General features: G+C 27.6%; 1 protein-coding gene and 1 long non-coding RNA gene across 4 annotated transcripts in view; one reads left to right on the plus strand and one right to left on the minus strand.

The window, feature by feature from the left end:
- Nucleotides 1-1,560: 1,560 nt before the first annotated feature.
- LOC130677673 (mushroom body large-type Kenyon cell-specific protein 1) overlaps nucleotides 1,561-25,717 on the minus strand; it is a 62,842-nt gene continuing 38,685 nt past the window's right edge. For all 3 annotated transcript variants that reach the window (XM_057484504.1, XM_057484503.1, XM_057484505.1), the window contains exons 8-11: nucleotides 22,277-22,517; nucleotides 21,253-22,105; nucleotides 19,943-21,188; nucleotides 1,561-4,769 (exon numbers count right to left, since the gene is read on the minus strand). In XM_057484504.1, coding sequence (XP_057340487.1) covers nucleotides 19,949-21,188; nucleotides 21,253-22,105; nucleotides 22,277-22,517 — 2,334 coding nt within the window. In that variant the 3' untranslated portion in view covers nucleotides 1,561-4,769; nucleotides 19,943-19,948. The remainder of the gene's footprint in view (nucleotides 4,770-19,942; nucleotides 21,189-21,252; nucleotides 22,106-22,276; nucleotides 22,518-25,717) is intronic.
- On the plus strand, nucleotides 6,198-25,114 carry LOC130677676 (uncharacterized). Its single transcript, XR_008991688.1, has 3 exons — nucleotides 6,198-6,557; nucleotides 6,664-6,835; nucleotides 24,449-25,114. It is a non-coding gene; the product is annotated as an uncharacterized LOC130677676 (long non-coding RNA).

Consider the following 25,717-nt stretch of genomic DNA (forward strand, 5'->3'; position numbering starts at 1 on the left):
CTCAGATAGTGACACAAATATGACTTTTATCATGCTCTCTAAACATGAATAAGTGAAATAAGTGAATGTTCATTAATTCTGAGTGCCAACCGAACTACTTTTTGAAATTAGTGGTTCGGTTTTTACTTGGAATTAGTGGTGTCACGCTTAAATAACCGCAGACAAAATAACCGACGACAAAATAACCGAATGACAAAGTAACCGTATGACAAAATAACCGACGACAAAACACACAAAAACCATGATAAAAGGGCGGTTATTTTGTCATTCGGTTATTTTGTCGTCGGTTATTTTGTCTTTGGTTGAACTGTTACGCAATCGAAATTAGTGAATATCCACTTATTTTTATTAATTCATGTTTAGAGAGTGAATTTACTCCAACTTTTCGTCTAGTAAATCAGTATCAATTATAAAATTAATTTATTACGTCTCTGAATTGGACTGAGGATGACTTCGAAAGAAACTTGACTGAATTTTTACTGAATTAAACCTTCTATCAAGTACTTGAGTTACGTAAATCAGTTTCGATTGTAAAATTAATTTAGTGAATGAACTTCGGATCACTTGAATTTACATTTTACTGTCATAATTTTGACGTGATTGAAGTTCTTGATATAAATTCATGATGAAAGTCATATTTGTGTCACAATCTGAGTTTCGAGATAAACTTTATATCTAAATTCATTATGAACAATAATTTTTTTACACGGGTAATTGCTACGTCTCAGAAATAATGCATTGTTATAGTTTCGAAGTAGAGAGACTGCTGATATTTGAAACTGTAATTTTTCCACTATTATTTCTTCCGTGTTTTCATTATAAATCGACTCTTTTTTTTTTAGCTTTAATGCACTGATGAGACTTTTGATAAGTTATTAATTCCGACAGATATTTGAGACATGATTAGTTTATTTTTAGTATTACAAAAATTAAATTCCCGAGTCCAAAGCAAGCAGCTATAATCATACCATCAAACACTTATGGAGTCTTTTAAAAATGAAAAAAGTTTCCCGATGAAAAAAGATTTTATACAATTGTATAGAATCATATATCAATTATATATAGACTATATATAATTATATATAGACTATATATAATTGGATAGAAAAAATGGCCCGATCCAATTGTATGCAGTTGTATAGAAATTGTATACAATTCTATACAAATTGTATACAATTCTATATAATTATATACAATTCTATATATGGCAATTATATAAAATTGTATATAATTATATAGTTTTGAATAAAATTTGTATAGAATTGTATACAATTTCTATACAGCTGCATACAATTGGATCGGGCCATTTTTTGTATATAATTTTATACAATTGTATAAAATCTTTTTTCATCGGGTTGAAGATAAATTTATTACCCAAAATATTTTCCGACCAAACAAAACATGTTTGTTAATACAATATATCAGTCTCCGAAAAAAACTAACATTTTACATTTAATTATATATTTATTTAAAATGGCAATACGTTGCTTAAGTTTAAAAGTAAAGACTATTGGTTAAATAAAACTAATATCACTGAAATTATGAATTATTAAAATAAAATTAAAATTTTTAGAAGATTTTTATTGAAAATAATACAACAAAATGTTTTATTATGATAATTATGATAGATAAAAATAATTAATATTTATAGATTACGTACAATCCTACTCGGTTTTATAATAATTGTATCTCATACAATTATTAAAATAATCATTTTATTATAATAATTTTAATAATATGAATAAAGACAATAAATTTAATAATTATCTTTACATTTTAAAATAATATTGTAATAAACAAAGTTATTTTCCTCATTACATCTAAACTATCCATTATCGTAGTCAAAATATGACAGTGATGGATTGTTTTGTTTAGCAGTTATGAATGGATGCTTAATAAATAAAATTATACGTTGCTTAGATATGCACATAAAGATATAAAGTCATTTTTGGTCCCACCTAACTGCAAACATTATATTCATACATTTTCATGATTTAAATTATTTATTTGCGTATGCAATCGTGTGTTTTAATTTAAAAAAACTATCATTCATATATTATAAAAAAGTGCTATGAGAATTTTTATCTATTTTTTTTATTACGTATATACGTGTCATATGGATTTAATATTTAGTGATATAGCATAAAAGTACGTAGGTAAATTTTTTTTTTCAATATCATGTTCTTAAGTCGTTGGAATTTTCTATGTTCATTCATTAAACTTTTCCACATCGGCTTTTTAATTTACTTTTTCTTTTCTTTTATCACATTTCCGCTATACCATAATCATGTACTAAATCATTTCTTCTTGTTTCATGTTTTTTTATTGTTCCTTGTTTTGGGTTTTGTATTTCCATGTTAATTTTTTATCGTATTAAACTTTTTATCGTTACAACTGGCATTGATTGTACCCGAGTCAGAATATTTGACGTAAATTAAACGTTTTTAACGTCTTAGAAATACATACGTCGCATTCGAACAATCCAAGGTCACTTTTATAACCTTTGTTTAGTAGGTTTCATTTACATTTTATTAGATTCGTGAGACGAAGTTACATTTCGGGTACTGTCGAAACGTTGAACCTTCATTTTAAATGTTCATTAGGTTCGAAACGTCCAATTTACGTTCAAAACGTTAAATTTACGTCTAATATTTTGATTCGAGTATTGTTGATTTAATAAAACTTTGTTTATCAGTATCATAAGATCTTATTATTAATTACCACAAAAAAACTAAATAGATAACTAAAAGATTTTGTGTAACATAAATCAGTGCGCATGATATCTATTTTATTTATTTCGAGTTTTATTTATAATATTACAAAAAGTAAATAATGAAAAAAAATTTTCCTTATATTTTTTATCGAACAATCATTTACGCAACACTTTTTGTCTCATTTTTTACTTTTTTGTCTTATGAATAGTTACTATTAAATCAGTCTCATATACTTTAGCTCTACGGGCTCATGAATATTCACAAAACCAAGGTGTATTCACAAGACGAAAAAAAATACATATAGGTACGATAAATTTTTAAATTAATGCCAGTTGTTTTTTCTTTTATAAGGAAAGTAGACATTGATATGTACTTTTCTCATTATACTTTTTAAATAAATAAATTACCAATAAAATTGAGGATCAGTAATCCTGATTTCTCAATTTGTTTGAAAAAAAAATAACGTTATAAATTTTTCATATTAAGCTAAGTGAATACAATCTATCCGTGGATTTTGTTTAAAATAGAACAAGACGTTAATCACGTTAATGTATTCATTGACATTATTAACATATTTAAAAAGTTATAATCTCACAACCATTTTGATAACAATCAATCATCAACAAAAAAAAATTGTTTTAAATAAAATAGTTAAAATTTTTTTTCCGCTAACAAAAGAGATTATAACATCTTTTGTGAGTCGGTTATCACATATTTAAAATAAAAAACAATTTTTAATTACAATGTCTTAATTTAAAAGTAATCCATTGACAAGTAATTTATCGTGGAATATTTTGTGGAAACACTTTTTTTTTTTACTATAAGTGTAATAGTTAAAATTTCTGATTTATATTTTCTCTCATAAGAAGATAATTTTGATATATTTTTAAAAATTATCTATACATTTTTTAAGATTTATGACAGTTTTTGTGAATTCGAATATTATAATTAACTTTTTATGACAATCGTATACGTTCGCAGTTCTTCCATGTAGTTATAATTATTTATATAAACAAAAATGCTAACGAAAAAATAACAATTATTAGGAATGAAAAAGATTATATTACAATCCGTGTTCCATCATTCTTGATGTTTACTTATTTTGTACATTTACATTTGTTTAATATCTTTTATTTTTAGAAAAATTACGAATGATGGAAACTTTTGATTGTTGGGAATGTTTATTTCCTTTGTTTTTTATGAAATGTATCAATATATTAATTTGCAATTATTTCGATCTAATATTTATGTATTTCTGCATATATTTATGGATCTATAGATGAAAAGTGTGTTCTTAAATTATTTTTTCTTTTATTTTGCATTTATATTTTTAACTTAGGAACAATCTGTCGTTATAATTTTTATAACTTTTATGTCAGATTTGTTTAAATGTTATATATATAACATTAAGAATTATAATGCAAAATTGATAGGTTAATGTATACTTTGACAAAAGTGTTCTATCGTTACGTTTTTATGTAACGATAGTTAATATTTTTAGTATAAGTAAAAAGTAAATAAAAATTCGTGTTAGATAATAATAATTAATGACGTGAATTATCAAAAAAATTGCTATGCATAATTATAAAATAACACCAACATTAATCGTAACTAGATAACTTGACGTTACTACTCATTTCTTCTCATTTAATTATCTCTTTATTCTTTACTTCCCTTGAATAATAACTGTAAATCCATATAGAATATAAAAAATACCGCTTCACACACTTTTAACTACCTGCATATACATGTATAAAAACACTAAATTCGAATGTCGCTTCGATATCACTCACATATTATGTGGTACGTAAGCAAATTTTACAAACGAATAAAAACTTACATAAGATATATCACTCCGTTTAATACAGAGAAAGTAATTATAAAATAATATTTAAGATGGGCGGTGGGTAGATTAAGGAAATTTAAATTATTCAACAATTTTGAAATAATTCAATTATTTTAAATATTAATCACGATAGTTAGATTATTATCGATTGCACTTGGGGCCTTGTCTGTGACCTGAAGAGCTCTTCGCCAAGACCATTTAACTGATTTCTAGAAGTTATTAACAAAAAAAAAGTAAATAATAATAATAAAAATAAAAATAATAATAATAATAATAATTAAATAACAAATCACAGTTTTATTGGATAAAAAATTTTCTTGTCATTATTTAATGTTAGTTTTTAATTCATGAATTATTAATTATTTATGTAATTTGAATTAGTATAATTTAATCTAACAATTAATTTTTACTATTTAAGTTAATTAAATTTTTTAAAATGGTATATTAATTTATTTATTTTAATTTGTCTTTCTGGTACTTGATAAAGTCGGGAAACCGACGAAACGTTGTACAAAAATTAAAAACAAACATTAAATAATAACAAGAAAATTTTTTATCCATTAAAACTGTGATTTGTTATTTTATTAATTATAATGGATATGAGACAACGAGATTTAAATAATAATAATAATAATAATAATAATAATAATAATAATAATAATAATAATAAAAATAATAAAAGTTTTCTTATCACTTGATCTTATCAGAAATTTACCCAACATCTTTCTATTCTTTTAATTTACAATGCAGTTTTTATGAATAGAAAAATTTTAAATGTCGAGTAAAAATTTAATAACATCAAGTGTTTATAGAATAATACGAACACTAACGAAGGATAATATATCCCAAAAATAACTTTAAATAATAATAATAATAATAATAATAATAATAATAATAATAATAATAATGGAATTATGAAGATAATTATTATAACATTTATAGTTATAGTCGTTGCTACAACTATAATAACAATGTATGAACGCAGATAAAAACAATGATTTAATAATAATATTTGAAATATATTGAATAATAGTATAAAATATGTTTGCATGATAGTTCAAGTTAAGACTTACGATGGACGAAATAATACATATTACTGTAATCATAATATTTACGTTTCAGGTGGATCCATTATTTTTTCGATAATACCGACGTGAAATTGTTAATGACTGGCTTTTAATAAAAGTTTAATTAATTATTTTTCATCAATGATACAATTGATAGAATTCAAACTACGAATAAAATAATAACCGATTCACACTAGACAATTTAGTTTTTATGGATAAAATGATAAAACATAATAAATGGTATTTGAAAAATTTACTTAAGCTGTTTTTTTAAATAGAATCTATGAAATTTTTCATAACAAACGTGAAAGTGTGAAATTCTTAATTGTACCTTATTTACCTTTAAATAAAGTTTCCCGAGGAACGGTAAGTTATAATTGTTAATTTAAAATTTATGTTTAATACAAGAAATATCTTTATGTTAATACAACTTTAATCATAAATATTTGTGTGTTTCTACGAGACAATGAAGTATAGTTTTATTTAAATTAATGCTATGATTATAGATGAAATAATTTTTAGCATTAATGATATTGAATGAAAATATTTGACTTACAAATAAAAATCCGATTAGCATTTAGATATTATGCTATTTTGTCTGAATAATGAATTTATTTAGGTCGCATGTATATAAGGACAGTGTACATAAAAAATAATAGTAAGGACTCTGTCCGGTCATTAAAAACCTGAATCAGGGAAATAAAAATTTTTTAAACGCGATCACAAAATTTTGATCAGTTATAAAAATGTTTCGAAAAAATAGGTATCATTATTTTTATTTATTTGTACAAATAACGCGAACACATTTGATTGTTTTTTGATCTTTACTATTATAAATAATGTCAAAAATATTATATTCTGGGATAGTGAAATTTAAAATAATACTTTGCAGAAAAGAATTCAACAAATTATTTTTTTTTAGTCATCGACGTAAGTACGCAACAAAAAAATGATCCATGAATTGCAGATGTCAAATATCTTATAAAATTTTTTTTGAAATTCAAATTTTTTAGCAACACAATGAAATTTTTTTTAGGAAATGGTTCAAATTCATATTCATATAAGATAAATAAATATAAAGATGAATATGTAAAATCAAATATTGAATTATTATATTTTATGGACTGATAGTTTCGTGATTATGCATCAAAGTTTTTTAAGTACAAAGGCGCACTTAAATTATTTTAACGTTTACATACATATATGCAGTAAGTTTTTAAATCGTTTTGTTTGAAATTGATGTTATTTTGTAGGGAACAAATACTTTTGACATTTTTTTGCTACATGGCTTGAAGAGGATAATCATTACTCATAATATCACAATTTTTATTCATGCGTATGGATATATATACATATATTATATGGTGTCACGACTAAATATTTGACCCTAAATATCTAACGTCAAAATATCTAAGAAATTAGATCTAATCCAAAAATATCTGATCAAATCATCTAATGAAGTTGCTACTATCGTATCAATTTTAAATGTATTTGTATATCTATATCTAGTCAAATTTACTAAGTATAGGAATACAAACAGTGTCACGACAAAATATTTGACCCTAATATTTTGTCATTAGATCTTTTGTCGTCAGATATTTTGAATTAGTTATTTAGTCATGTAACCATATTATATATATTTATATATATTCATATGGCAAGTTTATGAAATAAATTACTGTGGCAAATGAATAACGATTGTACACTTCGTTATTAAATAATTTAAAATAATTTTTCTTAGCTTCAGACTTTTACCGAATTCAATATATCTTCTGTATTAATTTTTCATCAATATACATTTTTATGATAATTATTCTATTGTGCTACTTCCATATTCATTAAATGATTATTTAAATAGTGATTCAATAACTGTAAGTAAATTTACATTTGTTTAACGTATTTTAATCAAAGAGATTGATAATTAAAATTGCGGAAATATTTAATTAGTTAAATATGATGATTGCTTGATAATAATAATGATTATGAGAAAACTGTTATTTAGTGTATATTATTTACTGTTGAGTATTTCTATTGTGAGAATATTTGTATTCTTGTTTTGTTGGTATTTAACGAGTTGTGATACTTTTTATATTTCGTTATAATAATAGTAAAACAAAATTTTATTTTTTCAAGTATGTATATATATGTATATATATATTTCATTGTCCGATAGTTTTAAAAATATATTTAGTAAATATTTAAAGTGACACAGTAAATTCCAGCGTACTTAATCTTTAATGCATCTGTTATTACGTTTCAGGTTAAAAATTTTAATGCCCTCTCTTAATAAGTGTATTTTTAACGTTTTACTGTAATTTTTTGCATCCATCTTAATAGTGAAAAAGATTTACTAAGGAGCATACAAACGAATTTTTATTTCATTATATAATAAAAAAAAAAAAAGTTACAATCGTAATCGCCGTTCCTCCCATATAATTCCATACATTATAATTATCTTTAAATACTTATAGAAAAGTCATAATTATATATTATTTGCAATCGTCGTATTTGCAATTATATGTAAATTAGTTAGTTGGTCGTAATATACACAGAAAAAATTATTTCAACGGTAATAGATAGGGAGAGAAAGAGAAAATTGTATTCGGGAAAAATTCATCAGTTTTATGATGACTGCAAATCAGCGTTAGATTATAAAAAAAAAATTAATACCTTGCATTTTTAATTAAACTAACTACTGTATATATCAGAAATATTTTTCACTGTTTACTACAAGTGTTTGTTGTTTTTTAATGAAAGCTTAAATAAATTATAAATAATTTTTGCTATTTTTTCCGCTTTGTCATTGCGAATTCGACGATTACCATAATTATATTATCATTATCACTTTTATTATTTTTCAAGAGAATATAAAAAATCGTGTGGCACATAGATGGTTGGAATGTTATTTTGTATTGTTTTTTAAATTCAACATTAATAGTAATACAGTACTTTATCTTTATGAATAATATAATTTTAATTTCGTTAATATAGAGATATTTATATATGTATATTCGAATATATATAGATGTGTATATTTTAATATATATATATATATATACATATATATACATGCATATATATATATATACATATATATTTATATATAATTATTGATAAATTGTGATTTCTGTACTTATTGTTAATTTTATGTTGGCTGCAGGTTTTGATTTGAGGGGATATATGTTCTATTTATAACAGAAGACTTGCAACTGTTAAAAATAAAGCAATCTGCATTATTATTTTGTTTAAATATATTTTTGTAAGTTGGACTTTTTTCCACCACTGTTTAATATGACGTTTTATTAATTGTACATATATGCTTTTGTATTGGTTTGAATGAAGTAAATGCTGAGCATACGCTTCTATTAGTTTTCTGTGAATATATTATAGATAGCTGACAATGACTGTAAAGTTATAAGCATTTCTATTGTTCGTATGTTGTAGCCGGTTTATTTGTTGCCTCATAACATCGATGAGTTTGCAATCGACGTTTGAGTTTATGAGCCTATTTTTCAGTTCTACAAGTTGAAAGATTTTACATTTTTTTCGGATATTATAAGCAATTTTAATTAATATATGTACTTATATACAATGTCATTGGTCAGATTTAGCTTGTAAATTACTGCTTGAGAAATATCTTGACTGTATAGTTGACAAAATTAAAATTATGATGGTAATTTTCACTTGTAGCACTGGAAAATAGCGATTCATTGTTTTACTGTAAGGAGACGACCTTGTATTTGGATGCTGTATTACTTAAATACATGCGGTAAAGAGCAGACTGTATGTATTTATTATTTAATGAACTATGTGTTTGTGTTGTATGCAAGTATATTTAATTGCGTGTGTTTGTTATGTGATTATTGTATGTGTGAACTTATCAAACTGTAAGGAGTAACTGCGCAAAGGAAGATATTTTGCTTCGAGGCGTATGAATTAGTAACTCGGAAATATTTAAGTATTTTTTTTTTTGCTGCACGGCAGGGAGAAATTCAATATTTCTATACATTTTTTATACTGAATTTAGGGATTTTTATAATAGTTTCGTTATATTTCTTTATTCATTGATTTTACTATCATATTTAATTTTAATTCATTATATAATAAAAAGCCCGGTCTCGTTGTTTTTATGTGTAGTTATAGATAATCTTTTTTTCATTTATACAATCCATCACCATTCTCTTCAAGCCTTTATATTTATTATTTTTTCACTCTTTTTTTTTATTTTTATTTTTATTTTTATTTTTGAATAGTAAACAAAATTTAATTTATAAATTTTTATACAAAAATTAATGCGTCGATAAAGACATATTTATACAATATTCTAATAAAATATTTACATAAATTTGATATATTCATTTCAGTGATCGACGCATAATTTAAAAGAAATATTTATCTACTAGCACCAAATCTACCAAGATTCTTGGTCCGCTGTAGTTTTCTATGCATAATATTCACCACGGCTCATATACCGGGATGTTCATTTTTAAATGTATGACCCATTGTAGATTATTTATCTGTAGATAAAGTAATTATTACAGAATAAAACAACGAGGCTGGGCTGATAAAGTGATAGTATAGAAAGAAACTATACATAGTTATATATATATGTATATATATATACATATACATATATACATATATACATAGTTATATATATATAGAATTCTATATCGAATCACCGAGCCTTTAACCCAGATTGTTTTGATCTTGCTCTTTTTTTTCATTTTTTAATGTCTATTGAAAGTAACTACTGTGTGAAATTAAAAGTTGTCTTGTTAATCGTCAAAAAAAAAGATAATATGTTGGTAATTTTCTGTCGACTTGATTAAAATGCCACTAATTTATCAAAAAATAGATCCTTGATAACCCAAAATTAATTAACTCTAGAGAAAATAATCAGATTTTTAATGATAATACATAAAATTTTTTCTACTCTGAAATATAATTTGGCGAAAGAAAAAAAATTGAATATATTGTAAAATAATTTTTGGTCTAAACTAAAAAATTAAATATTAAATCATACACTGTGAAAAATTCCCAACAAATTTTACTATGGGTGCATAGTAAACGGACTATAAGAAAACTGATTCAAAATTTACAAGTGTCCCATAGTAAACGTATGCGCATAGGCCACAATCGTGTAGTCTGCGCATACGTTTACTATGGGACACTTGTAAATTTTGAATCAGTTTTCTTATAGTCCAGTGTTACTATGCACCCATAGTAAAATTTATTAGGAATTTTTCACAGTGTAATATCTCAATAATAAAATTTTTTTACGAATTGTCTAAAAATTCAAACAAATTCAAACATTGCGTATAAAGTTTGCATATATTTATAGCTGGTTCCCAAAAAATATTCACTAATTCATTATTAGAACTTGGCTGAAAACTGTTCTTTCGTTTTTAGATATTTTTTTTTGAGAAAAAAAATTTTTATACAGGAGTAAAATATGTATTTTTTACTTGAATCTTAAAAAATTATATTGGAATAAACAGACAGTCATTTGAAATTTTTTAATACAAATTTATCACTTCCTACTCTCTAAACATGAATAAGCGAAACAGGTGAATATTCACTAATTTTGAGTGCCAATCGAACCACTTTTTTAAATTAGTGGTTCGGTTTACACTTGGAATTAGTGAACATTCACTTATTTTCACTAATTCATGTTTAGAGAATAATAATTTAAAACCAAAATTGTAATGAGAGTTACTTTCAATGAATACTAAAAAATACAAAAAACGAATAAAATAAATTGGTTAAGGTAATGAGCTCGGTGGTTTGGCATGGAAAGCTTCTTATACATAAATATTACTAAAGCTTCATTAAATTAGTACTGCCTGGAACTATAGTTTTTAATTATTCAGTACTAATTTTTCTTTTATAGTAGTATTTAACATCTTATGCTAACGTATTTAAACTAGGCTTAGCCACTGCAAATACACTTTCCACCGGATTTTTTAAATTATACACATTTTTTATTTATTAATACGTCTATCTAATCGTAATAACACAGAAAAAAAGTATTTCCTGGCGCAATAAATATTTTGCATCATGAACTGAAGACAAAAATTTTTTTAAGACCAGAAGAAATTTTTTCTTGCCCAAGAAAATTTTTGTTTGCAATTTATAATTCAAAATATTTATTGCGCGAAGAAATACTTTTTTTCTGTGTAAATACGAATCTTTTGAGATGTTATTTAAAACTTTGCTGAGTTTCATTACGCCTAAAAAATAATAGCTTTATTTTTTCAATAAATCAAAAAATTATTTTCTACACACGGTGAAAAGTTTTGCAAAGCGGTGGATTTTCCCTGTGTTGTCATTCTCGCGCTCAAGTATTACAGCATACCCGACATCAATTTATAACTGCATCATTTATCAACTTAACTTGTTTTTTATCTAATATAAATATCTTAGTTAATACCAGTCGTCACATCGTATACATATTTATTAACCACTTTTAACATTTTTTAGAGTCATTATTTGACTAAGAAACTTTTAGTTTCTAATTAAAGCCAATTAAAATATGTTAAAAATATAAACGATTCTCCATAGGAGAAACATTAATCAAGAAATATATAACATAAATTACACAATTATTATTTATAAATAATTTTTAGTATCATTTAAATCATTATATATTAATTTTTATTTGGAATGTTTAAGTTTCGATTGAGATCTAAATTGTTTTTAATTTTATTTAATAATTAAAAAATTTACAAGTAAAGTCGAACTCCATTATCTCGAAATTTCCCCTGAATTTTGACCCCCACTACGAGCTAACTGTTTCCCACCCGATGTATGTGTCTGTGTATATTTATATTGAGTCATATGGGGCAAGTGTACGTTGTGGGTAAGCGCGCGCAAACTCATTCATTTCGGAGTGAAATGCATAGGTTTGCGCACACTGATCCACTGCGCACACTTGTCCCACATGACTCAATGCATCATTCATGTACATAAAGATGTAAGGCGCATGCGCGTAGTTTATTTTTTAAGAGAGAAGGGGCATCCGTTAACTCGAAAATTTTAAGAAATTTCCGCTCCTCCGTAGACTAATGTCCGACTTAATGGAGTTCGACTGTAATTTAAGAAGAACTAATATATATAAAAATGAAAATTTAGTTGAATTGACGTCGGGAATGCATTACTGCTTTAACTTCATGGCTTTTACTGAGGTCTGAATGTGTGTCTACATGGACGACAGGCCAGCATTTCGTTGATCACGAAAATCCCAACATTCGAGAATGCATAAATTGAAAATAGAATTTTCAAAAAACGATAACCTAGCACGTAACAGTTTTTATCGTTTTTTTTTTTATATATATATATTTCAATAACCATGGCTCAAGTATGTCTAATCGTTCCTGCACGATTTTCAACTTGTTTTAATAGTTTTCGTGTAACTAATTGCACTTATTTCGACGTAATTTAATGAAACGTAAATTAGAACACAAGATGGCGACTAAGTGGCCCTAAAACGCAGGAGGTATCATTTTGCTTTTATTTTTAATTGTTTTATTTTTTGACTTATTTTCTTATATTCTCGTAGAACATATATAATCATGGATTTTCTATAAATTATATATAATTTATAAATTACTACATTTATTTATGCATAGTTATTCTATAAATTATATATAATTATTTCTACTATGATTCTCTTATATTTTATAGATTACTTCATATTTATTTCCAATCTTTACGGCATTTTAACTATTTCCTTTCATTTACTTTTTTTTATATATTGTCATAAGAACTAAATTTTTTTGTATCTACGTCGTTATAGTTTACTGCAAGTGTTGGTAAAAATTTAACTTTAAAACTTAGGCACAATGTGGAACTGCTTAGACCATTCTCACACCCCCTATCCTCTTCATTGCTAGTTCAAGTAACAATGATAATCTAACAAAATATTATCAATCCATATTAAAACAAAAATATTATTTTAAATGATGTGTGATTTTTAAACGTATATACTTCCACAAGTTATAATTAATTTTAATTAATAGTACATTACATACCTAGGCCAGTAAAATAAGAAAAGTCTCAGACAAACATGTGATCTGAGGCTTTATTTTTTACTGGCCAAGGTGCGTATACTATTTTTCTGCTCGGCGGAGCCAGAAAGTTGCCACTTTTTGGCCGGAGGGCAGAAAATTTATTTTTTTGAAAAGAATGAGCAATATATTATTTTTTGTTACTAAGCAGCTATTTAACTTTATTCTGAAAACTTAGATCATCACGATACTTGAACATCATGATTGAACCATACCGACCGCGAAATATTGTGAGGTAGCTGACATTGAGCTGTTTCAGGGCCAATCGGACTTATTTTCCCTCCATCGCTAATTTTAAAATCGGAAAAATCCAAAAATTTACTATAGGAAATAACTTTATGATAAATCATCGAAATGTATGGATGCTAAAAAATTTTGAATTCAAATGCTGACTGCTAAGATACGAAAATGACTAGAGGGATATTTTATGTTTAACTTTCCGGTTTATATTCGCCATCTTGGTCCCATTTAACGACCAGATGAATCTCGTAAATGTATCTTATTTTTTTTTTCTTTTTTTTTCGTATAGTAATTTAATAATATATTACTAATTATCTTAAACATATATACTAGCAGGTTACAATATGTTTGTGAAAAATATACATCAAAATTTTGTTACTTTTTTACATCACAGATATTTTAATATAATATATTTTCATTTAATCTTAAAACTTTTCCCGTCTCATTAACTAACTCATCACACTAAATTATTAGCATATCGTCTATGATTACAGAAAGAGATATCTCTGTCAATTTTAAAATAACAAAATAAAAATCACGATTAATGATCAATATGCAATTTAGATATTTTATTTACGAATAAAATAATAATTAATAATTTATCATTTTTTTGATTATTTTATATCTTAACTATATTTGGCATTAAAATTTTTTAAGCGAAGATAATTTATTTCGAAAGGTTATCTCTCTTGTAAATCAATTTTCGACAATATATTTCTGCTGGTGATTTAAATATTTTTAAATAAACTAAAAACGAAACTATCGAATGTTCATTTTTTATCAACATCAAGTTATGCCTATTAATTTCTTATAGAAAACTCGTTCGAATATCAATTACTTAAATTTAAAAAAAAACGTCGAATTTAAACAATCCGACACATATATAGTATTAATAGTAAACGTGACAACTGTATCGTTTTGCAATTAATCACAATAATAACTAATAACGACAATCATAGTGATATATATTATGTTTGTACAATAATATAGATTTCACACATAACGATAATTTTTTTTTTTTTTTTTTGTGTTTTTTTGTTTTTCATTTAAAGCTTAAAGAAACATTCAATGAAATGGATCAGAACGAGGTATCACAATAAAAGAAGAGTTGTTTGTAATAGTAAGATCGAAAATGACTAATAACTATGTTTTTTTTCTTTGAATTTTCGTGTTTAAAGAGTTATTTAAATTTATTAAAGGTTTTAATTTTATTCAACAGTTACTTACGCTAAATTTTTTCTGTTATTTTGCTCCGATTATATTTATTTAAAGAATGACTGAGTTGTTAGCTCGAAGTGAGGGGATCGTTTAATTATAATGACATATAATGATAAGTAATGCTTGCTTTCCCTAGTTGTTTTGATTTAATCCTAAAAGAGATCTTAATGGTTACACACAATAACTTTGAATTTTTTTAATTATTTTTCTTTAAATAGATGAATTTCGTTTTGTTTCAAACGTTATGATTTAGTTAGTTTCGCTCTATATGCCATTTTTGTGGTACCATTTTTTTAAAGACTCACACACACGCATATATATAGTTCATATATTTGAGGGTTTTCAAATTTTCGGTAGGTTATTTTCAAAAATGGTTTCAAACAAAGGTTAGATAAAATTCGAAAAATTAGTTTCTTTTTCTTACCTCCGGGCGGAAAGTGTCAACTTTCGTCCCGCTGTGCAAAACGAAGTTGCCGCTTTCCACCTCCGTCGAGGACAAAAATAGTATACACTCCTTGGGCAGTAAATAAGAAAGCCTCAGATCACATGTTTGTCTGAGACATTTCTTACTTTACTGCCCTAGGTGTGTAATATACTATAAATTATCTAGATAGCCAGACTTTTTCGCAGCTTAGTGGAAAAAAATTTTCGGTTAATGGGATGTCAAATTGAGAACAACATCTGGCTAAGCTGTACCTAACAAATTCTTGAAGGTTAGATTCCTGTAGAGAAAAAAATCGCTATAATAATAATCAATTAATGAATTAATTAATTATCATTACAGCCATTTTTTTAGCTTTCAGAAAAATGCGTCATGCGAAACAAACTTCCCCGGAAGATTTTCATCAATCGAGTCCCACAAATATTTAAAACGTAATTAGAAACCTAAAATTCTCGAACTTAGGTACGGCCCAGTCGTAACTATTGGCTGTACTGTGAATACAACTTGAACTACAAGTTGACATGAAAAATTTTTACCGAAAAAGTTAAGCTACAAGGTATCCATTCTTACTGGTATAAAACGTATATAAATATATATGAGTGTGTGTATGTATTTAATAAAAGGAACATTTCACATTAATTTTCACGTTAATTTCGTAAATTTAAGTAGCAAAAATAAAAAATTTAATAAAATCAACTTTTCGCCTCAAATCATACTATAAAAAAATATTCATTTGATTTTTTTGTTTTCTTTCTTAATGAATTAATACAGATATCGATTTGAAAACATAACTATTCAAGGTATTTTTGAGGCACTATTACCTTTTCTTTAATGATACTAACAACAAAATTAAATAAAACTTAGTCACACAAGCAAAAGTCTAATGGCGTAATGTGAAATGTTCTTTGAATGAAAAAGAAGGAACGAGGACGAAATGGCCACCTGAAACTAAACATCCACCCAAAATTTTCTACTGCAAAATGAACAACAGATAAAAAATGCTTTTTTGAATCGTTTCGTTTTAGAAATGTTTTGATACCGTTAAATTTTTCAAGTCTAAACATCCAAAGTGACCAATTCGCTTCTTACCTTCTACTTCATTTTATTGTACACCTTCACGGAAAAAAGCAGTGAAAAAATTACAGTTTTTAGTGCAAAAACAAGGCCTATGTATAAAAAACTTCAAATTTTACAGTTTCTGATGTATTTTTAGTTAAATGAAACTTTATTATGAATGAAACGCTACCCTAGCGGATCCGAATTACGGTAAATTACGATATTTACCATATTTTGCTGCTAAATAACGAATTTCTACGGCAAATTTCCCGTAATTTACCGTAACATACGGTAATTTACTGTAGTTTGCGGCATGTTGACCGTAAACACGGTCGAATACTTCACTTTACGGTAAAATAACGTAATTTTGCAGTCAAATCGCACGTTTACGATGAAATACCGCAATTTTGCCATACATTTACCGTAAAATACCGTATGCTATCGTAAATTACGATAAATTCCGTAATTCGGATCCACTAGAGTCAGGACTTAAATAGTATATTACATACCTAGGCCAGTAAAATAAGAAAAGTCTCAGAGCACATGTAATTGTTGGCTGAGGCTGACAAACATGCGGTCTGAGGCTTTCTTTTTTACTGGCCAAGGTGCGTATACTATTTTTCTGCTCGACGAAGCCGGAAAGTTGCAACTTCGTTCAGGGCAGCGGCCCGAAAGTTGCCACTTTCCGGCCGTAGGGCAGAAAAAAGTTTTATATGAAACTGTACACGGAGAGAAATGTCAAGTAAATATGCCTATGCTGCATAATAATAATTATATTACTCTATAATTTGTGTCACGCCGCTCTTATGCGACTGCTTATACAAACTATAGGATAACGTAATTATTACTACGCTGCATAGGCATATTTACTTGAAATTTTTCTCCGTGTAAAAAATGCTGCGTCTAAGAACTAATATAATTTTTACAATTTCGAAGTATAAGGACATAGCTGATACTTAAAACTGTAATTTTCATACTATTTTTTCCGTGTTAAAGTTTCAGTCATATAAGAGCAGTGATAAGTGCAAAATCCAAAACATTTATCTATTTTATGTGTACATAAAAAAGTTCTGTACGTTTGTTTATATGTATAGTATAATAGTCACGATTACATACTCATTCTTAACATTATGGTAATCTATAATTTATAAGTTTTCTTTATTTTATACGAAAGTTTGGTCCAATGGAACATTAAAATTTTTCATAATAATATCTGTTATGTGTATGTTTATGTCCAAGATATTTTGTTTTTTCTGATACTTTCTTCCTCAGTTTTTTTTTCTCATCACATTAACCGTAATTTATTTAAATAGATATAATAATATGAGAAACTTGCGGAAATAGGTTTAGTACTATGAGAAGGTTGAAATTTTGTTTATTTAGCGTGTAGGTACTTCGTTAATAATCATTTTGTTTTTTTTATCGTGATAAAAAATGTCGCGCTAAAAAACATGATTTTTATTTAATTTTGAAACGTTAGCAAACATTCAGGCCCTAATTTCTTCTGGTTCTTTTATTTTGGTTACTGTTATTACTTTTTAAAATGTAAATTACTTAATATTATGCTGCTCGATCATACTAGTTTCAAACTTTATCTTTATCGACGTTTTAATCTATACTCTTCTTTATCTACTTTGATCCATTGTAATAATTTTTACCCTACTGAGTCTTTCAATAAATATTTAATTTTATAATTCAGTGGAAAATATTACAACACCATACTTATATATGGCAGAAAAGTTTCCATTCGTATCAAAAATCTCAGACTAGTAGAAATCGTTCGAAAAAGACCCGCGTAGAGTTTTCCTCAGAATATTTTTAAATTCATAAATCGATTATTTTAAGTTTTTATCTCTCAATCCTTATAATATCCCGCCAAAATTTAAAAATCATCCGCAGTGTGACTGCCAATATGACAATTATTAATTGATGAATGACGGATAAAATTCCTGAGGATAAAATTTGATTTTCTTATATGAATTTTCATTCATTTGAGTAATAAGTGTAAATAATGTTTTTTTTTTTGTTCAATTTGAAAATAATTTTAATTATTTCATGCGTCATTCAGCAAAAAATATTTATCGAACTACATAATTAGCAAGACAAGAATATAAGTTTTACTATAACCTTATAACTTTTAATTAAAAAATTCTATCCCATATGTTTAGTATAATAATGTCCACCCAGAAGAATTGAGACTCTATATAATATTGTCGCCATGTGAAAATGCCATAGTTTCTCGGTTTAAATATTTTTTTAGCTCACGCTTTCTCCTTAAATCACGCATGCCAATAAAAGTCTTGGCTTGCTTTTATTTATTTAGTTTTTCTAATCTCATATTTCGTATTGATCAAAAATATATGTATATATTTATATATATTTATAATATTCTTAAATATAATTATGTTGCTTTTTAATAGTTAATTAATATTAATTATAGGTAATTATATTAGTTAGTTTTATATTGATAGAGGAAAAAAATATGTCGTGTCATCAATTTAAAATTTTTTTTTTTCCACCTGCCCTTTGTATATATATTATATATTTTATGAACCATTATGTACTTCAAGTTCAAATTATATTAGTATGTATTCACAATAAGTGTGCGGGTGTTTTAAATGATCGTGCGCATTTGTATCTTTTTGTTTTGTTATTTGTTGTGTGTTATAGTTTGTATTTTGTCTGCGAATAATATTGAGGTTGTCTCTAGATATATTTATCGATGTATGAAGTTAACTTCCGCGAATATTTATGTGTAATTCGAGTAATTAAGTATAGTAAATGTTATGATCTTTAACGATTTTATGTCGTAGCCAAATATGGCGTTTGTTATATTTTTTTATTTAGTATCAAGTGATTATAGATTTTAGTGCGCAATAGGCCTGCGCTTATTTATTTTTGGATTAATTTTCACTATAATATAATAAGTTATTTTCGTTTCGAATTTCTCCGGGAGTAATCTATTTACGATAGTTTTTGATCGGTAAATATTGTAAAATGTCACATAATAGCGCGCAGGACTTAAAAAAGTTAATAACGGATAAATTTAATGGCTGAAAAATGACTTAAGAATAATATAAAATTTTTCTAAACTCATAAAAATATGAATTAGTCAATAATAGGGTACGGGCGTTGGTAGATAATTTAAATTAAAAGAGCAAACTATCCTCGAAAGATTTAAGTCAAAAAAGATCAAGACTTGTATAGGAGTACATTTTACTTTAAATGAGCTATCACTGTATTATTTTGTTTGCTTCCTTTGATCTGTTTGTTAACGAGATGATACTAACTTTTATTTACTGCTCTATAGAGTCTTCCATACTCAGTACAGGGTTGCAAGGCTCCTGGGTTGCCGGCTGAGAATTTGTTTGTTGATTTCCGTCAGTTGATCTACTATTCGCACCGGTATACTCTTTTTGCAATTGCACTAGTCCGCTTACATTTGCAAAATCCTTTTGATGCGAATAGGAATGTTGAGTTTTCTGGTTCGAATGATCTATTTTAAGCTTACTATCACAGGCACTTTTTTTGTCGGTTGATACGGGATAGAGGTTGTGGATATCCGAGTAATTATTCAGCTGTTGTTGCTGTAAACTGACCGTTTTACTCGGGTCTCGGTCATCCTGACCGCCATTGTAAACCTCTAGTTCTCTGTTGCTTTTGTCTACTTTTGAATCTTGAGTGTCTTCGTCTCGACTACCGGCTCTTGTGACCCCCGACGGGGTCGGAGGGGAAGTGACGCGGTCATTGGTTGGATCCTCGATTTTCGTCCCGTCGGGCGAAGGGCTCAGATCAACTGTAGGAACTCTTTCGGGTCTCTCTGGCAATGATTTAGTCGATGCTCCTCTATAACTTTCGTCTTCACTGCTATCCTGCGTTCCTCTAGGTAGCGGCGTTCTTCTAGGGTTCCGACAGAGTTGATCTAATAAAGCTTTGCTACCGATTACTTCAGGATGATAATGTCCCACCGGCGTTGACGATTGACCTCGTCCTTCTGTACTCAATCGTTGCTCTCTTGGAATACCAGTTTCGAGACTTGATCTAATAAGATTGTCTAAAAAACTTCCGTTCGCACCACTCCCGTCGTAAAGACTTTCAGCCATTTCTCTGGTCGTCTTTACTATTGACGAGCCTCGAGAATTAGATGTTCCTGGTTCTGATTCAGCACCTGTATTATCTTTATCTCTTTGCTGTGGTACTATTGCACTTCTTTGCTGTTCTTGTAAGCCTCGTATTCTTTGTGTCGCAAAGTACTGCTCTGGGAGGATTGTCGGCACATTGGATGCACCAGGTATGAAGGGCGAAGACATAAATGGCGGTGGGCCCCAAAAGTTGAAAGGATGTGGAAAGGGCAAATGTGGCATATTTTCTAAAAATGGTGGTATTTTAAGGCCGTTTGGACCTGATATACTGCCTGGACCAGTCGCAAATGTTTTCTGCGTTTTCAAAGGAGGTTTCTTATCCTGAGAACCAGGTCGTACAGTCGCAGTGGTAGTGGTAGATTCCTTAGCTTTTTCATCCTGAGGTTTTTGGTCTCTGATGAAGAAAATTACATTCAATACCTGATTTACTTTTATGTTAATAGTCATTAATCACTTACCTCTTTCGTGGTCTCATGAGATGTCTCTCTTTTACTTTATATTCTAAAGTGGAATGTGGTACGCCGTAGTAACTTCCTGCTCTGTGAACACTCATTTCTCCTCTCTGTACAGCTCTAACAGCTTCAACAAGACTATCCCTGTCGTAATTTCTATATTTTCCTCTTTTGGGCCGAGTACCTTTGCCACCAGAACTTGGTTTTGATTTACTGTCTTGCGATTGAAGCTTTTGTTGCTGTATTTGTGATTGTTGCTGAGATTGTAGTTGCTGAGGTGGCGTATATCGTCCTCTTTTGTATGGATTCGACTCACTGAGTATTGCAGCTGTTTGGCCCGGAACTGACGGTTGACCAGTCAAATTAGATTGTCCGTCTTGAAACTTAGAGCTGATGCTCTTTGCTATAACGTCACGAAAATTGACGCCTACTGCCTTACCGACAAGAGAATTCGTGGGACTACTTGTTCCTGAGAAGGCTGGACTTGCGCGTTCTATAAGACCAGGGCTCGTTGCAGTACTAGAGACCGCTGCGAAACCTTGGGCAAATGCTGTTGATGATGGTTCTCCATTATTTTTGCTCGAACCTGGTGTGCCTGCTGGCTTGTAGGACGGAATCTTCAATATAGCTCTACCTTGAGCACTGTCACTTGCTTCTTCTTCAATACTTGGATTGAAATCATTATTCGTCATGGGTAGTTTTTGCTGTTGAGCTTGCTGCGACACTTGTGATGACTGGTGAAATTGATGAAGCAGCTGTTGTTGATTTTGATCTCCATTAATATTGTTATGTATTCTCTTGTCTTCACTCATAAGCCGTTTCATAGCTTCAGGTATTTTGTAGTCTTGGGACTCCAAATCTATTCATGTACAAAAAAATAATAATAACACAGTTAATTTCAGTAGATTCTCAAAAGTTTACAGCACCTGATTATAGTAACTAAGTACTGAAGGCAAATACAAGTTCCAAAAGAAGATTTTGAATTGAAAGTGACCTGATTTTATTTTTAAAAAATTTTTTTAATATTTACCTTTGAATGGAGCCGCTGCCGCAAGCATTTTTTGAATGTATGGGCCGATGTTGGGATGCTCGAAACCTGGCCATTCCGTACCTGATTCCTGTCCACGTTGAAGCAGAGTTCTTAGTGAGTCTCCACTTCCTGTTTCTAAAGCGGAAAATCTTACGAGATCCTCTAGTGAAAGTAAAGGTTTCAGCAAAGCTTTCTCTACTTCCTTTTCTTCTTCAGCACCGGAGAGTTCTTTATCATCCGTCTGTAGAAAAGTTAATTTTTTTCCTTCATTATTCTCTATGAAATAGTTTTTATATCGATAAAGAATACATTAATTTATTAGATGCTCTTGACTACCATACTTGGGTCGATAATTAATTGTTTCACATTTATTTTTTTAAATTGTATTGCCATGTAACAAGTGATCATTTGACGTATAGATGTGAAGAAGGATGTGATGTTAAAATTTATACATCGAATTTTTCAGCTGAACGCATAGTACTCAAGCGTCATGCAGGTACGATATGAGAAAAAAATTCGCTAATATTTTAGGCCTTTGCGAAAATATTTAAAAAAATTAATTAAATATTTAATGCAGTTATTAATCATAAGTTAAATTTCCAGTTGATTTCGTAATTGAATACAATAACTGATGCAAAGTTAAAAATGGGTACTTCTAATTAATACTAATAATTGATTCACTCATTAAAATAAAAAAAAAAACTTGAAGAAAAATTTTATGACCCTACAAATTAGAAAAATTCTAAAGGCTATAATTTGGTCAGAAGCTAGGTATCGAAAAAAAATAAAGATCATTTTAGTTTTTTTTACGGTATTATTAGTAATTTTAATGTCAAAGTTTACTCTGAAATGTTACAGGTTAAAAGAGAAGCGAGAAAAAAATCCCTAACGTTTAATTTTCATCTTTAGATTACTATACTTAAGGGCATTTTCAAACACTACCCCCCACGCCACTTTTTAAAAATATTCATTGACCTTGAACTATGATAAGCGCATCAATTTGATTTTTAAAAATAAATGTTTCAAAAAATTATTTTCTTCACCGATGAAACTTACCTTAAAAAATTAAATATAATTTATGCATGGATTCAAGCATTACTTTAAGCAATACAGCGCAAAAATTGTGGTAGGGCATCATTTAATACATCATAAAATTTATTTATAACGTTAATAATAAAAAATAAATTTAGTAAACAAATATATTGATTTTTGAAAAAAATATTTAAAAATTACCCGCGTCAAAATATTAGACGTAAATTGAACGTTCTTAACGTTTTAAACGTAAATTAAACGTTTTGAACGTAAATTGAACGTTTTGGACATTATAAAAACTCAATTTGACAGCTTTCAACTTATTCAAAACGTAGATTGGAGTATCATAAATCGAAAACGTAACTTAAACCTATTTAGACTTACAATAAGAAAACATAAGTATACCAAAAAATTTTTTTCATCGATTTTGTACTCCTGGATTATAATCACGTCAATTCCCTAAAATTTTGTCGTCCGCCTTTCTGGTTCTTAAATAAAAAATTCGTATTTTGAAAAAAAATTTTTTTCAGTTTCATACTTCTATCTTTAACACTATATATGTATATCTGTTCATATATTATGATATCAAGGTTATGAAAATTGTGATTACAAATATTGAAATAAATTAATTAATGTTATCATTAAACTAAAATCATAAATCATGAAATTACCAATTTTTTACGAACCAAGATACAAAAAAATCGTTCAATTTACTTTCAAAACGTTAAAAACGTTCAATTCACGTTTAAAACGTTAAGAATGTTCAACTTACGTCTAATATTTTGACTCGGGTACTTTTTTAATTATTGCCCGAAAGAAATTATGAATAAAAGATATTGCAACTAAATAAAAAGTCGATGAACCTGAGCTCAGCAGTAAAAAAAAAACAATAAACATATACATTGTCTTTGTGAATGCTTTCCCAAAACTTACCTCAGTTTTCACAATTTTTCGGGCATCAAGTAGCCGAGTGTTAAACTATAAATATTTATAATGATATTAAAAAGTCTAAAATAGCCCATGCAAAAACATAGGGAAACTACTGTGCAACATCATCTCGAATGATACCGTAGATGAAACTGATATCGATTACTCATGTGTAATTTAAATTTATTAAAATTTTTTTCTTTTATCATGCAGATGCGGAGTCTACACGGGCTTATTGATTGTCATGCCAGAGGTTTGTTTTGGGGAAGCTCCATTCTTTTCTTCTAACTAAAAATGTATCGGAGATTTAGAGAGAAGTAAAATTATTCAAAACGACTTGAGTGAATAAAATCTTGAAACAGATTTAACGCGTTCGCGTGTCAAGTACGAAATTGATATCAATTTTATTTGAAAGAGAAATCTGTTAATTGAAAATATTTTACGTACATCTATACCACGCGATAATTAATACCAAAGTTTGTTAATGTGAGTCGAGTTAATGAAGTTATATATACGTTTAATTTCGACACGTAACGATATTGAAAATCTTTCTGACTTGTTACGAATTTTAATACCCGGATAATATTCTTTATCTAGAATTAGAATCTGCTGGGATTTTCGCGTCAGCATTTTTATTTTTAATACATTTTATAATCCTATATATTTTTATGTTTTTTGGAAAAATTGTTGTAGAATCAACTAAGGTAGCAGACCTAGTACCCGATCAGGGAACTAGTACCCGATCACTTCATGTATTTGTGTAGATATATTTAGTAAAATTTAGTAAATATAGATATACAAATACATGAGTGATCGGGTACTAGTTGGGTACTATATATTATATAGTATATATTTTTAAGAATGAGGTTAAAGCTTTAAACACGTAGTCTAGTAATGGAACTAAAGATAATTAGTTTGATTTAAAAATAACAATTAATTATTAATGCTGTCAAATTTTTTATATTACGGCGGAAATAATGGTCGTCAAAAAAAAATTTTTCAAGTAAAAGTTGTGCAAAATTTAATTTTATAAAAAAAATGTCTCCTATAATTTTTTCTTAAGACTAATAAGAAAACCGTAATTTCGAAATTAAGATTTTGATAATTAATACAAATTTGAATCACTCATTAATCATTATGAATCTTAATTTTGGAATCACGGTGAAAATATTGGTCGTATCAAAAAATCATAAGAGAGATTTTTTTTAAGAAATTTAATTTCCCGCAACTTTTGTAGGAAAACTTTCACGATAATACCAATATTTCGATAAGGCAAAAATTTTGTCCCTAGTAATTAGTTAAATGATCAATATCATTGTTTATGATTCCAGCATTAAATTTTAAGTTTCTTCTATAAAAAAAATCCATATGGGAGATACCCATGGTTTTGTTCATGGATTCTCATAAATCCATACACTCCTATATTAAATCTTATGGATTCTTACATAAATCAACGTGGAAAAATCAACAAGATTCTAATTC

Source organism: Microplitis mediator, chromosome 11, assembly GCF_029852145.1.
Source record: "Microplitis mediator isolate UGA2020A chromosome 11, iyMicMedi2.1, whole genome shotgun sequence".
In the NCBI taxonomy this organism is placed as follows: domain Eukaryota; kingdom Metazoa; phylum Arthropoda; class Insecta; order Hymenoptera; family Braconidae; genus Microplitis; species Microplitis mediator.